Source organism: Chaetura pelagica, unplaced genomic scaffold (genome assembly GCF_000747805.2).
Source record: "Chaetura pelagica isolate M959 unplaced genomic scaffold, ChaPel_1.0 scaffold48, whole genome shotgun sequence".
Taxonomy (NCBI): Eukaryota; Metazoa; Chordata; class Aves; order Apodiformes; family Apodidae; genus Chaetura; species Chaetura pelagica.
The window spans coordinates 1,652,034-1,666,849 of record NW_009954241.1 but is presented as its reverse complement, the minus strand read 5'-3'; the positions used below and the strand labels follow the sequence as shown (position 1 = coordinate 1,666,849).

The following is a 14,816-nucleotide window of genomic DNA, read 5'->3' as shown; positions in this document are numbered from 1 at the left end:
TAACTACCTATTATATGGAAACAGGTCTAATGTGCCTAAGTGGAGAGTACTAAAATGGCATTATTATAACTATTGCTTCATAAAGCTGCAAACTGCCATAATAATTTAATACCAGTGCAATCAAACTTTATGTGACTTTTTCTGCAGGCATTCTTCTGCAATCAAGACCTTCCTACTTGTACTTTTTGTGTGTGGGTACTCCTGCAGTAGTTTAGCAAATAGTAACTGATCTCCAAATCTAAAGCTGCCTAATAACAGAACTAAGTTCAGTGAGGTGCTCTTTGTAGAACAGGTAAATTGTGGATCATGAAGCCTAAGAAGAGATGGAGGTTAGGTTAGATGGGAAGAGAGAGTGAGAGGGAAGTTGGTGGGAGAGGAGGGCTGGAAGGGATCCCAGTGTCTCAAGAGAATCTGTCCCTGGTCCCACTTTCCTTGTTGTCTCAGACTTATACACATCCCACACCATGTGATGGCCCCAGGTTCAAAACTCGATGCATCGATCTCTGCTGGGAACAACCCACGTGCAAAAATGATCCCTTAAAAATACCATGTTTTAAGATCAAGATGGCTGGATGTCAGTTGTGGGTGAAGTGACTGCTGAAGCTTACATGTAGTATGATTCTGCTGAGGAGAAGTGGGCAGCAAAGCTCTTTTTGAATGTAAGTTAATTGTGTGTGTGTATACAGGAAACATTGGTGCACTTCAGACTTTCAAAAGTAGTAACTGGAAGACTCTTCCATGCCTTGACTTGAGTGATTTCCCTGTCTTAGGCAACACAGAGGGGAAAGTTACTTGCTGACAAATTGGCAGATTAGGACAAAAAACTGGTGGGGGCTTGTGGGAACGGAGACTTGGAAGATGTGTCCGTAGCATCCCTACTGATGCTCAAACCAGAACAGAGAGATAAATAGATGGGCTGATGTACTGGTTTGGGTTGGGAGTAGAGTTAATTTTCTACACAGCAGCTTGTGTGCTGCTGAGTTTCGGATTTGTGACCCTGAAAGTGTTGATAACAGATGGATGACTTAGTTATTGCTAAATAGTGCTTACACAGTGTCAAGGCCTTTCTGCTCCTCACCCCGTCTCACCAGCAAACAGGCTGGGGGTGCATGAGAAGCTGTGAGGGGACACAGGTGGGGAGGCTGACCCCAACTAGCCAGAGGGACATCCCATACCATATGATGTCATGAAAAGCTTTGGGAAGAAGGCAGGGCAGACATTTGAAGTGATGGCCTTTGTCTTCACAAATAACCATTATTTGTGATGGAGCCCTGCTGTCCTGGAGATGGCTGAACACCTGCCTGCCAATGGGCAGTGGTAAAGGAATTCTTGATTTTGCTTTGCTTGTGCATGTGGCTTTTACTTACCCAATTAAACTACCTTTACCTCAACCCATGAAATTTTGCACTATTACCATTCCAACTCTCTCCCCACCCTACTGGGGAGAGGGGTTAGTGGGCAGCCTCTGGGGCTGAGCCGTCCTCTGGGGTTAACCCATCATAGCAGAGAACACAAAAAACAGGCAAGGACTATGGGACAAGGGAACCCAGACATGTCTGACAGACACGTCTGGGCCTGATAAGGGTAGAGAACAAAACTGAATGTAAAGGGGCAGGCATGACAGGTAGAGGACAGGAGGTATGGGGTCAGAGTTACAGTGGATGGGTGGGACAGCCTAGGATCATCGCAGCACATCCTCCTGCAGAGCCCTCAGCTGCTCCCTAAGTGCCCAAATCCACTTTTTCTCTGCAAAGCCACGGGCAAAGCACACCCTCCCCATTTCAGATTGGCTGAAGAAGCAGAAGAGCTTTGCTTGCCATCCCTCTGTTGCCTGGAGAGGTCACATCTGTGCCAAACCCAAAGGCAGCGGGACGGTGACTCAGGGTGTCACCTCACGCCACACCACGGGGCTGCCATGCTGGTAGTTCCGCTTTCACTCTCGCAGTAGAAACAGCAGCGAGAGCATGAAGTCACGCCTCAAAGTTAGGAATGCCAGAATTGAGTTTCTGTGCCACATTTATTCCTCTACTTCCCTTCCACCTCCCTATTTTGTGGTCCCAGCGTGAAATCACCATGTTTATTTGAGCTCCTTCTCTTTCCTGGTGCAAGGTGAATCAGCACGGTGCAATCAACTCAACGCTGTGTAGCTGATCTCAGTTCTTTTGTTGCAGAAATTAGGCAATGTGTAGTAAGTGATACTGGGGCTGGAAGGAGAGCAAAGCTGACCTGTTGGATCAGGTAGGGTATTGCTGCCCCAGAAAACCAGCATTTGTGGTCGTTGTGTGAAGTCCTTCCATGGGGTGGGTTGACTGCTTGGACTCAGCATGTTGGTCAACAACTGCTTGACCCAGAGGCTTAGACTGATTTTCAGACATGAAGGACACCATAACTGATAAGGTGTCTTTGTAGCACACATAAGGTGTGATTACAGTTCTGACAAATGAAAATGCCTCAGTTTGAGCTCTCAGAATACTGCTTTGGACTTCAGTGACTGCACCTCAGCTCCTTCTGTTCAATGAGGATAGAGCATGTCCTTACTTCACTGTGTGTCCCAAACAGAAAGCAGTATGTGTGAAGCATTCAGATACTTAAGTGCCATAGGAAAAACTGAAGGAACTAGTAACTCTGTCTTTGAAATAAGAGCTGAGTCATGGGTAGTGACTAAGGTATAGAATAATACATTCATAAAGTTACAATGACATATTTAATACAATGGTGAAAAAATGCTGTGGACACAATAGTATGAGACATGACAGTGTCACCACATTTGCAATAAGCTAAACTGGAGTTTCTTGGATAACCTGAATTGGATATTTTTTTTAAACTTGGAGTGCTTATTTTTGGAAACTAAGACCATTCTTTTTGCATATTTCCCATGTGTGAATGTGCTTGATATAGAAATAAATAACCCAGACTACTGAAGAAATTACTTACCTTCCTCTATAAATTAATTTGATGGAGAACAAATCAGCAAGGCTTTTGTAACTGTGCTGTAGAGCAAGGCATCTTCTCTGCTACTGAAGAAATGTTTTAACTTATTGACTTGATTTAGTGATTGAATTTACGTACATTGTATTCAATAACTCAGCTACATAGGGTGGACAGCATCATGGCCACTGATTAATTGTCAGGGCATCTGGTGTATCTGTAATCAGGGCTATATTTTGTCTCCTATCAGACTGTCTGGAAGAAATTATTCTTTTTAATGTATTTGTTAAGAAAGCTCAGAATAAGCAAAGCATGTTTGGCAAGTTCTGAACCACAGCAGGCTTTCCTAAATTGTGTATTTTCAAGTACTTGTAAAGTTAGCATAGGGAGACTTCAGGGGGGTGGGTTAAGAAAAGCAGACAAATGGAGTGACAACATTGCCAGAAGAACTTAATGCCCAGGGAGCTCACAATCAAATATTTATAGCTTTATGGGCAACAAATACTCTCTGAGACAAGACTACAAAGCAGTCCCATGCTCAGGTACTCCTTTTGCTCTCACCCTATCTGTTTCTTTCACCATATCCTTTTTCAGAATACTTGTTATGTTGTCAGCCTTATTATTGCCAACCCCACTGCAAACTAGCAAAATAAATGCAATTTAATGCCTTTTTATGGATCTCTGAGTTGATCCAGTTGGTTGCTATTCAAATATTGTTACTTTAAAATCCTGTAACTGGTAGAGCAAGTAGGACTTTTGTTCAAGAATCTGTTTTTCAAATACACCGTATTTAGAGATCTAGAAATAAAAATAAATTCAGAAAATATTTTTATTCATTTTTAGGCCATTAGCTCAGTCTTCATATTGTACATCAACCACTAGTTATCTTGGGAGATGTTTTTAGCAGAGAAAGGCTGCACTATGAATAATTCTTTCAGATAATTTCTGCAGATGCTGACTTCTGAGACAACTCAAATGCAAGTGGCTCTTTGGAAGAGATCTGTACAAGATCTCCCAGTTAACAAAGCTCTATTAAAGTTCAGAACAAGAAGTCACCACATACAGGGCTGCAATACTCATTGCCAACTGAAACCAGCTTTGTGCAACCGGTAGAGATGCTGGAAAGAGGAACTTGCAGCCTCCTTGCTAGGGTCTCTGGTGGCAGTGCTTCTCAACTCTCTGTAACATTGCTATGTGATGCTGGTGTCTGTCACTCAGCATCGCAGACTCCAGAGGGATTTGGATGAATGGAACCCTCTGATGTAATACACTCCTTTTTCTGTATTGAATGTGTTGGGTTTTTTTCTCCTAGAGTTCAGCAGTTTGATGGGTAAAAGGCCTGAGCTGGGCTCTGTAACTTGCTCTTGCCTCTGCAGAGCAAAGCACCACACAGGGACATAAGAAGAGGGTCCTTGTTAGTGGTACGGGGAAGACAGAATGACAGCTGGTCAGCTCTATCAGCAGCAATAGGATGGAAAGCAACACAAGCACTCCTGTATTGCTAGGTATCAGCTGTGTTCTGTCATCCATGGGATTGTAAGAGATTCTCTTAATATTTACCTAATGAGCAGCTCTGCTATTTTTTGGGATATCTGATCACTTCAGTTCAAAACCACATTTATTAATATCAAACTTAAATTATCAACTATTACAAATATCCTCTGAATGCTTCCACTGATAGGGGTGCTCGTAAAAACCTTTAAGTACTTGGGCCTTCATACAAATTTCCTGCCACAAGTAACACTGGGATTCTTTGGAACTCTAGATCCATAGACAATTCATCATGTAATTCATTATTTCAAAATTGTGTATTTGGATTTAAAAAAAAAAAAAAAAAAAAAAAAAGCCTTTAATATTTTGGATTTGCAATGCTGTTATGTAAAGATTACCACACAACAATGTGTTTGTCTGCTCCATGTTTGATTAAATGTCCTACCTGCTCTATTTGCAAGTATACCTAAATGTCAGTCAGGAGAAACATGGCATCAGCCTTCATTGCCTATCTTCACTTGACAGCTAGATAGATGCCTGTGGTCAGAAGACATGCCGTGGTCCTTTCTGTCAGATTTCACTTAGTCATTGAATTTTTAAAACAAACCCAAAGTCCCCACCAAACAAAGGAACAAAAAATCCCCAAACCCTAATTGGATTGTAGTAAGATAAGCATTCTGTTAGCTTCATGCTAGGGGAAAAGCTTTATTAACTGTTATTTCTAAACCACAGGACTGGGCTTCTAGTTTAGGATGGTGTCACCTAGGAACGAGAAGCTGTACTGACACCACATGCATATTGGAATGCAGGGATCAAGCCACAGCCTCGTCCCCCTCCCCGCTCACCCGGGCAGGGCGCTGGGCTGGCGGCTGCAGCGCTGAGCACTGCCCACAGCTCAGACCCACACCCACGGCTAATGGATCTACAAGGTGTAGGGGAACTTGCATCGGTCTTTCTGAACCTGCACAAGTGTGATGTATGGTTGGGGGATAAGAGTCTTCTATCATATCAGTAACCTCCCCCCTTCACCCCACCAAACAAAACAAATGCCCCATATTTGCAATGTTTCAATATCTGAAATATAAAAAAATAAGCATGATAATGAATAATCTATGTTAAGCATTTTCTTACCCTTTATTTTTTCATTATGACCAGAAGAGGAATATGATTAACAGCAGTTTAAACTTTAGCAGTACAATTTCAGTATTAAATATAAAACTACACTGCAAGTTGATGTATTTTAAAAATGGTTATGTATACTCTAGCCTTAAATTTATGTATCAAATACAAGTAACTCAATTGTTTCTTGCCTTGACAATTAACATATCTAACAAATTTCAACAAACCAGACATCCATCTTTCCCATTAAAAAAATAAGCAAGCACACCAAACTCTTATTCATAGCAAGGGGGTGTAAAGACTCAACACTTTCCTGAGTGTTGTGCAAAAAACAGGATTGAGAAAGTCAGTTAACTAAGTGTAATGATAAACCTAAAGCTAAGCTGGAGGACCTTTTGATTAACTTCATATTTCATATATTACTTGCATCAGTTGAGAGCAACATGAGTTACAGAACTTCCATGAAAACAAGCCACTTACAAGCAGGTGGTTAAGCTTGATCAGTTTATTAAAAGGATTATATGACACAGTTGCCTGCAATAGCAGGGGACTGGATCTGATGACCCAGGAAGTTCTTTCCAGTCCCCTGTTTCTAAGCCATGCACCAAGTGTATCCAGCCCACACTTTCACATTTGGAAAAAGCCAAAGCCACACACACACTCTCACAAGAAAAGAAAAAAAATAAAAATAAGTCCTTGATGACACCATTTCATTTCTGTAGATATTCACTATGCAGAAGGGAACAGAGCTAAAGTCTGGTACAGAGGATACATTTACTCGAGGTTGATGTGGTACTGAAGTCAGTTAATAATTAGATACCTCCAGGCAGATTCAGTTACAGGGCATACCAACACTGCACACTGCCAGACAATTTCTAATCAAGCCAAGAACCTCTTGCAGGAATGAGGTCTCCTTGCTAGCAAGCAGAGAACACTGAATAAGCTAAAAGCAGCTGTTCTTAAATGAACTACCCTACCAACCGTGAGTGAATGACAGATAGATGGTAAGAAGCATTTACCTACTAGACAAGATCTCTCTGCACACTCAGGCAGAAGAAGTAATTAGTTAGAGCAGCAACCATTGCTCCTACCTTGCCTGTCTCTTAAGTACGTTCTCTTTAAAAGCTGGTCTACAGAATCAGTGCAGACTTTCTCAAGCACTACCAAAAGAGTAGTTTGCAACTGCCATGCAAGGCTCTACTTCCAAAAGGTAGTCAAGACATTCCCATCATCATGGCCAGTTTGCTAAGACAGCATACATAGCCATAGCAAAAAGCCTTTGCAACAATTAGATCCAAACAATTGCCTACATTCAGCCCATCTAACTTTTAGGCACTTTGTTAAGTTGTCTGGGTCCCCAGTCACCCAGAACTCCTCCCACCCCCCAGGAAAAAATAAATCACTGAAGGCAGATAGCCTCAACTGCCTTCTGGACATCTCTTGACCCCCACTGAGCAAAGCTGCATTTCAAGCAACCAAGTTCCTCCTAAGACAGGCACCTCAGTTAGACAGGATGAATGGAGACTTGCATCTCTTTCAAGAGATAGTATCAATACTCTCCAAAACCAAAGGCAATTAAGCAATTACGGTTTGCAACTCCAGTTACGTTTGGAAACAAACTTACAGTCAAGTAATTAAGCTATAGTCCCTCCCTCCCAAGCATAAAAGCCTTCCACATGGAGGCCCTACTATTCAGAAAAAAAAGAAAAAAAAAGGAGAAAAAAAGCATTCTTCTTTCAAACAAAGAAGAGTGGACATGGCTGCTTTGCCACTGATTCATGGGGAAGCTGAAGGATCAGAGAACACTTACTCAGATACCTGGAATGACTAAGCACTGCTAGTGCATGCAAAGCAGAAGTAACAAGATGGTTTTTAAATTAACCCTAGTCCTCTTCTCCACCCCACAAAATTCATGCAAGTGTTTGAGAAGATAGTCAAGACATAATAATAGCCCCACTTTCCAAAAAGGCTTAGGGTTTTTTACATTTTGTAAGAGAAATATCCTTTTGTTTTCTCTCTGTGGGTAAACACGTTTTTGGCATGTTTGAGAATTATATGTATCTATGAAGTCCATACTGTTTAAATTCTCCAACTAGCTTCCTATAACCTGTCAAAAAAACATGGGCAACCTATACATGTCTCCCCAGTATTGACATGCATGCTCAGAGCTCTCCACTTTAGTGAAATGAGGTGTTACTTCTGTGCTGACAGTTGACGAGTCAGCATTACACGACTTTGAGACCAACTAAATTAACATTGTCGTAATATGAAAGGCAAGCACAAGTTGATTTATTTATAGCAAAGGTCTTGGGTTACAGAAGGTCAGTTCTTGCCATCTTGAAAAGATAGGGGATAACTTATTGCATACATGTGCATTATAATTTAGCAGCAAGTCATTCATAGAAACACTTCCCTCCTACTGCTTTTTTTGGTTTATTATCTCAATCATATATATATTTTAGCTTTACAAAGCATTTAACACCACCTTTAAGTTAATGGTCTTTTATTGGAAAAAAAGACTAGCATTTACAACCTGGAATGGACATAAATTGTAATATCTTGAACAGCAATGTTGATAGTTGTGCTGAAGTCCACAGGCTACTCCGCCAGCTCCAAGTCATGGTACAGAACATTTTAAAAATATGAGAGTCCAAAGATGCTCCCTTGGTGAAGGTTTCTTTAAAAATTTTGTGAACGGTAACAGCCCGACATCCGTTTCACTATAGTGCAATGCAGACAATGTTAAACCAGTATTTTAACATAGACATGCCATCCATAGTTAAGATCATCATATTTTTGGAGCACACTGCTACGTACAGGAGAACCATTCAACCTTTAGGGCATTTTTCTCTAAGTTTTGCATCCTTCAACCATTTTGCTGCATACCATCCTGAGGTATAAACCAATTTTAAAGTAAACCAGCTATGACAATTTATACTACAAATTGAACTAGAATCCACCATTGAACAAAAGAGTGGATCTCTTAGGTTGTTTTTTTTCCTTTTAATACAAATGTCTGACTGTGCTCAATTGTCAAGCTGCATGCATGAAAAACTGGCCAGCCCAAACAGTGTAATAGTCATTAGCAAATGGAACTTTTGAGTTCACTAAGTGCTTCCTTTTTTTTTATTTTCAAGGTAGTACAATTATTTATATTGTAAAACTGATGTTTAACTTTGTCTTTTGGGGACAGGACCACCAACCATTACATGCAGTTTGTGGACAGAAGGTATTTTGACATTCAGTTTTGCTATACAGAAACAGAATGAATAAATGAACATTTTTTTTGCAAGAGGTAAGTAAAAGATTCAATTTGATTCTTCTAGAGGAAAAAAGGTGTAAAGGAGGTCTCTTCACTTTGCAGTCATCATCTGTACGAATTCTGAAAAGATAAAAAGTCACCAATTTATCATCTCCAGAGTATGTCAACTGCCCATTCCCCTAGACATACCTGGCATATAAAAGCCCCTTTAACTGCATTAAGTTTTTGTCCACAGAAGCGCATAACCAAATAAACTGGTGTCTCAAGTATGAGAAATCAATGCCCCACCCATGCAACAGGCTTTCACTCAATTTGAGTAACAATTTTGCATCACGACAAACATCTTTACCTTCATAGTTGACTTGCCCATCCCCATCAATGTCTGCTTCTCTGATCATTTCATCTACTTCTTCATCTGTTAGCTTTTCTCCTAAGTTTGTCATAACGTGACGTAGTTCTGCTGCACTGATATAGCCATTGCCATCCTGTGAGGAAGGAGTTGCACAAGATCATAATCAACAACAATCTTGACATTCATCAACTCTGAAACTACACTGACGTTTTCAGTAACTGCTCCTGAACTAGCCTTACAGTACTTGGGACAGGCATACTGACTTGGTACACTGTACAACCCTACAGCAGGCACTAGTCCCACTGCCTCACGAACCATGCATGCCACCATACCCTTCTGTACAATTACTGTACTGAAAGAGTAACTCCATGCCTGATTTGTAGCTGTGATACAGTATTTTTAATAGTTTTAAGAGCTTTTGAATTAAACCCAGAAACAAAATGCTTTTTATTTAATCTCTGCTGACTAAGCAAGGCAAAAAAACCCCAACCAAATACCAATCTCTCCATCAGCAAGAATAGCCAGCTTTATCTTCTATGTAACACTACCTCAATAACCAGACTGAAGGTGGTTAGGTGAGGCTTCTGGGATGAGATTATACAAAACAAGCCTTCAAAGAATGCAACTCATAAGGAGTTGTGAAAAGCCTTGTGACAAAAATAAAAGACAAAAAGAGAATGACACTTCTAAGTCAGTGTTGCAACAGTAATATCCAAGCCTACAGCTCATCCCTAGTAATTTCAGAAATTGTCCTCTTCCATCTACAGGAAGATTACACTAGCTTAGAGCAGTTCACATGGCCATCATGAGTAGATATGCCATCTCAGTGGCTTTAAACACAAATCTAGTCTGTAGAAATAACCCCATAGAGTAGATGAAGTACTAACCAATCAAACATTTCCTCTAGCATGTTTTCCAGCAAAGTGCTACAGACTGCCACTTTTTTCCATAGTGGAGGAGTAAAGCTGTCTTCAGCATGTGTATGCATCAGCTTAGCAGCTGCTCCAGCCAGTGCTCAACACAATTCTAGTCTAACATCTGCCATATCCAAGCAATTCAAAGAGGGAAATTCCTTTTTTAGAAATAACTGACCTTAATCATGTATGCCCAGGAATCTTTAAAGACAAAGGTAGTTGAGCTCTAAAATCTTCCTGAAAGCAACCTCAAATTTCACATCTTGAAAACAGAACATGCAATACTTCATGTCCCTCCAAATACTGATGACATCATCTTAGCTTCAAAAGCTTCCACCAAGAAGTATAAAACCTTGGGCATCTACACCAATGTTTCCCTATTCCCCCTAAGTCAGAAGGTACACCACCCCACAAAAAACCCTCCACCACACACACATCAAGTTCTGCTCATCTCTGCTCCCAAAAAAAAAAAAAAAAGGCCATGAGGTCCTCCTCATGGATGAGGCTAAAGCTTAGACCTGCTGTATAAAGCAGGTAGTACCAGCCTGCACCATTCCTGGTTCTGTGTCTGTAACAGCCCATTCTGTATCCAATTCCCCTGCTTCTACTAAAATACCTTTTTTTCTCTCCTTCTAGACAAGAGGAAAAAAACCAAAACAAACGCTGAAGAAAAAAAGGGACGTTAGTACTGCTTCTCAAGACTATTTGTACTTTTAATAATACCTTATCAAAGACTCGGAATGCCTCACGGATTTCTTCCTCGCTGTCTGTGTCCTTCATTTTTCTGGCCATCATAGTTAAAAATTCAGGGAAGTCGATAGTGCCATTGCCTTAAAGAAAAGAAACTTCCAAAAATAAAACTTCCATTCTTTTCTTTATACAAAATATAAATCTGTAACTTAGCCAGGGATAAGATTGTCTGATCCTCAGTGCACCATCTATACAAGAACAGAATCATCTCCCTCAATTGCTACTGCTGCCTTTTTGCTATTAAAATGTGCAGCAGCCACTGTCACTGCAGTGTTTCAGCACAATGACATCAACCACTGCCTTCTCTGAGGCCAAGCCAATACCATTTGCCACGCGAGTTGCAAGTAAAATGTTAGTCTGATGCTCCAAGGTTAACCAGTACTAAGACTTGTTACTTCAAATCACCCCCTAAAAACAATCATTTAACTTCTTCAGAATCTCCCAATTGCCGTTGGAGATGCCAAAAGGGAAATTATTATAAACCAAACACTACAAATCCAAGGTATTTAAATTAGGAAAAATTGTACTTCAATAAGCTGCTCCTAAATACTTGTTCCTTGTTAAAAATAAACTTCCTTATCAACTTATGTTGCATACCACAAATGTAATGCACCATTTTAAGGTGCAACATGGATCTGCAAATTTCAGCAATAGGAGAAAAGCTGCCATTATTTAGAATTTCTGATAAGCTTTTCAGCTGTTGTTCTTACAGGTATTTCACTACAAAACTGAAAATCTCTGGTTAACATCCAGGCCTCATTCTTAAGATTTTTAATTTCTTAATTCAAAGCAAGAATTCAAACTTCAGGCTGCTTAAACCTATGAGAAAAGTGGCATGGTGAAGAAACAGTTCTTTAAAACATGAGAAAATAAATTTATGTAGTCAGGATTTTGATTCTTATGCCAAGAATTCATTAAATAGTTCACTGTGCAACTAAGATCTACCCATTGCTTGAGGGAAACATATAAAGTAATTGGATAAGTATAGCAAAGAAGCTAAATAATTGTGTTTTTATAAAAACCTTTGCAGCTTAAGAGACTCCACATTGAGACATGGCCAGCTTTATCTACTAGAAGAATATGAATACAGGTCTTGTTCATGGATGATTTTTCAAAGCTGAGTACACGCAGAAGAGCAGCAAAGCACCATGCCATAAACTAGATGGGCAGGCATACCTATCTGAAATCCTCAGTTTCCTTTCCTTTTTCATCTACCAGCACAGCACTGAGGACTGCAGTCTAGAAAACTCACTAGACACACTCTACATAGCACTGCTAATTCTGAAGTTTTGTTTTTCAGTATCTTCATCCAAGAGTCAGCAATTAAAGGCTACTTACACTTTTGGAAAGTAGTTGCAATTAGCATAGTCTGATCCTCTATACTCTTGCCACTATACTTTCACTCTTCTTTACAGAGGTATTAAAGAAAAAACACTAACACAATCAACATAAGATCAAAGCCTTGACATCACTGAGCAATGGAAGACATTTTTCCTTTTTATAACTGCTAACCTGGAGTCTCAGGAAAAAAAGAATATACAGTTACCTTTTCTGGCATCCATTCACAATTTGATATGGTAAGGTTATTCTGCTTTTGCTTCCGAATCCTCTATCTATTAGTGATCTAATACCCCACATTAGACTCCGCAGCCTCTCCCTTGTGTGTTTTCAATTCTTGAAATTCAGCACTACTCCACTCCTACCACATTTTTGGCCTTAGACAAAACCACAGACATTAGTACAGGTATTAAGACCAACACAGGCTGACAAAACGTGTATAGAAAAGCTGTGTGGAAACACAGGTTAACAGCAGGTCAAGACAAGTCAGAGTAACAGGAAGCCTGTGACCCATAAACTATTAAAGCCAAACAGCATAACTTTGTCTCTGCCCAGCTCCTTTAGATTCTCACTAATACTGCTAACATTTTTGACTGCTGTGCAAAGAGCAATTAGAAAACTGACATCCATCTGAGTTTAGATTCTATTAAGTATTTTGAAAATGCTTCAAGACATCAATGTCATAGAATCTTTTCTATAGGCAGTTAAAGCCCAGGTGTGGAGGTCATGCATACTTAAGATGATCACACTGCTAATAACCTTCCCGACACTTACCATCAGCATCTACCTCATTGATCATGTCCTGCAATTCTGCTTCTGTTGGATTTTGACCCAATGACCTCATGACAGTTCCCAGTTCTTTTGTTGTGATAGTACCATCACCATCTTTGTCAAATAGGGAAAAGGCTTCCTTGAATTCTAGAGGCAGAAACAATCCCAGTGTTTAGTAACATTACAAGCATGAGAAAACTGCAGCTCCACTAACACCTGGTACAATTTCACAGAACATTTTCTCTAATTGTCTGTGTAGTAAGAGAATTAGCACTCAAATATTTAAAAAATTACTTACAGTACCAACACATTATTTGCATAGTATATTCAAACTTATTTAATGTGGCTATTATGGCATTGCAACACTTAATCTGCACATCATCTTGCCTGAGGCTGCTGCACCATAAATAGCAAATGCTTTGGATAGGTGAAGTGACCCACTAGGTTCCCTTCACCATTAACAGACTTAAACAATAAGTGATGTAATTTATTTTTAATGCAGCAGACAATGAGAATTTATGTCAGCCACAAGTGTGTGACTGGTCTCTAGAAGCTCAAATAATGCTCCTTCTTCTAACCCATTTAATCACAAGCATTCTATTCAAAGTTATTTAAGACACTAGCTTATATTAATGCGTAGTAAGTCCATTTTAGGTTGATTTGTTGCCACTTCATTTAAAGTTTATCTTCACTCTATTAAAAAGAAAAGAGTACCTACGTCTGCTTTGACTTAAAGAAGTTCACTTGAGTCTAGCAATTATTTCTGTTTGCAAGAAATCTAGAAGGACTTGGCTCAACTCTGAAAGTCTAAAAAAATAATGACCTGTAGTCCAAGGAACAAACAGTCTAAAATAAGAGACAACAAACTAGTAATCTTCCAGAATTCAGTGGGCTTTTTTTAGTGAGTACTTTTAAAAAATGTTAGTACAGATCTGAAATTGTCCAAAGGTGTGGGTTTTTTGTTATGTTTGAGATTTTTTTAGTCACAAGGAGTTAACAAAAAAAAATTACCATTTCTTATCAAGATACTTACCAGCAATCTGTTCTTCAGTCAGCTGATCAGCCTACACGAAGAACAGAACATTTTAGAATGCTGTTTACATCTAGCTGTGTCAAGCCGCAGGACACTTCCTCTCACAAAGCCACTGCCAACCCCTGGAATTCTACCTCTGCAAGGAGATTCCACTCACCTACACCATGCAGCCGAAAGTATTTAAGCTAACTTCTCTTGAAACTGCACAGGAAGAACCAACCATGCCATCCTTTGACTTGGAGAATCCGATTTGGTCAAGCAAAGGACAAAGCAGACTCCTTGCAGCTGGTCAGGGGCACAAAATGCTTAATGACGTCTCTGGGGTTTCACATCAGGTGTCATTTCCAGGAGGGCAGTCACCCTACCGGTGCACCCTGTGGGCTCATGACAAGTGTGCCACCTAGTGCTCCCACACCGCCGAGCCCGCCCTCCCCCACCACCGCCATCCAGCGTTACCCCACTCTAAGCTTAGCAGGAAAGGCTCTGCTGTGATATTAGGAGGAATTACTACTCAGCCTTATAGAGATTTTTGCCATCTCTGACAAAGAAAATGTCAGTTCTCAAGTATCATATTATTGTTCCATTTAGCCAAGCAGGTCAAGGGGCCTATATGGGCTGTTTTACACTTCATTTTAGGTGGCAAGATTGAAAATGCCTGTTTATGACCTGCTGTACATCAAGAGGCCACTGCTGCAGCCAAATGCACACAGCTCAGCAGCCAACTAAATGGGCTTTCCCAGAGCTTCGCTGTGCTAACCACATCCTTCCAGAAGCCTCTCCCTTCTGCATGGACAGAGCATCACAAAAAGGTCTGCTGTTTGGACTGAAAGGGGCTAGCCAGTTCTTCATGGAAAAAGA

At 40.3% G+C, this 14,816-nt stretch overlaps 1 protein-coding gene across 1 annotated transcript; it reads right to left on the bottom strand.

Moving 5' to 3' along the window:
- Window positions 1-5,534: 5,534 nt before the first annotated feature.
- Window positions 5,535-14,404, bottom strand: CALM1 (calmodulin 1 (phosphorylase kinase, delta)). The gene is given in 6 exon segments (XM_010003748.1): window positions 5,535-8,920; window positions 9,150-9,285; window positions 10,790-10,896; window positions 12,929-13,072; window positions 13,959-14,001; window positions 14,324-14,404. Coding segments are annotated over 6 exon segments (540 nt in total). The 3' UTR covers window positions 5,535-8,891.
- Between the last annotated feature and the right edge of the window lie 412 nt (window positions 14,405-14,816).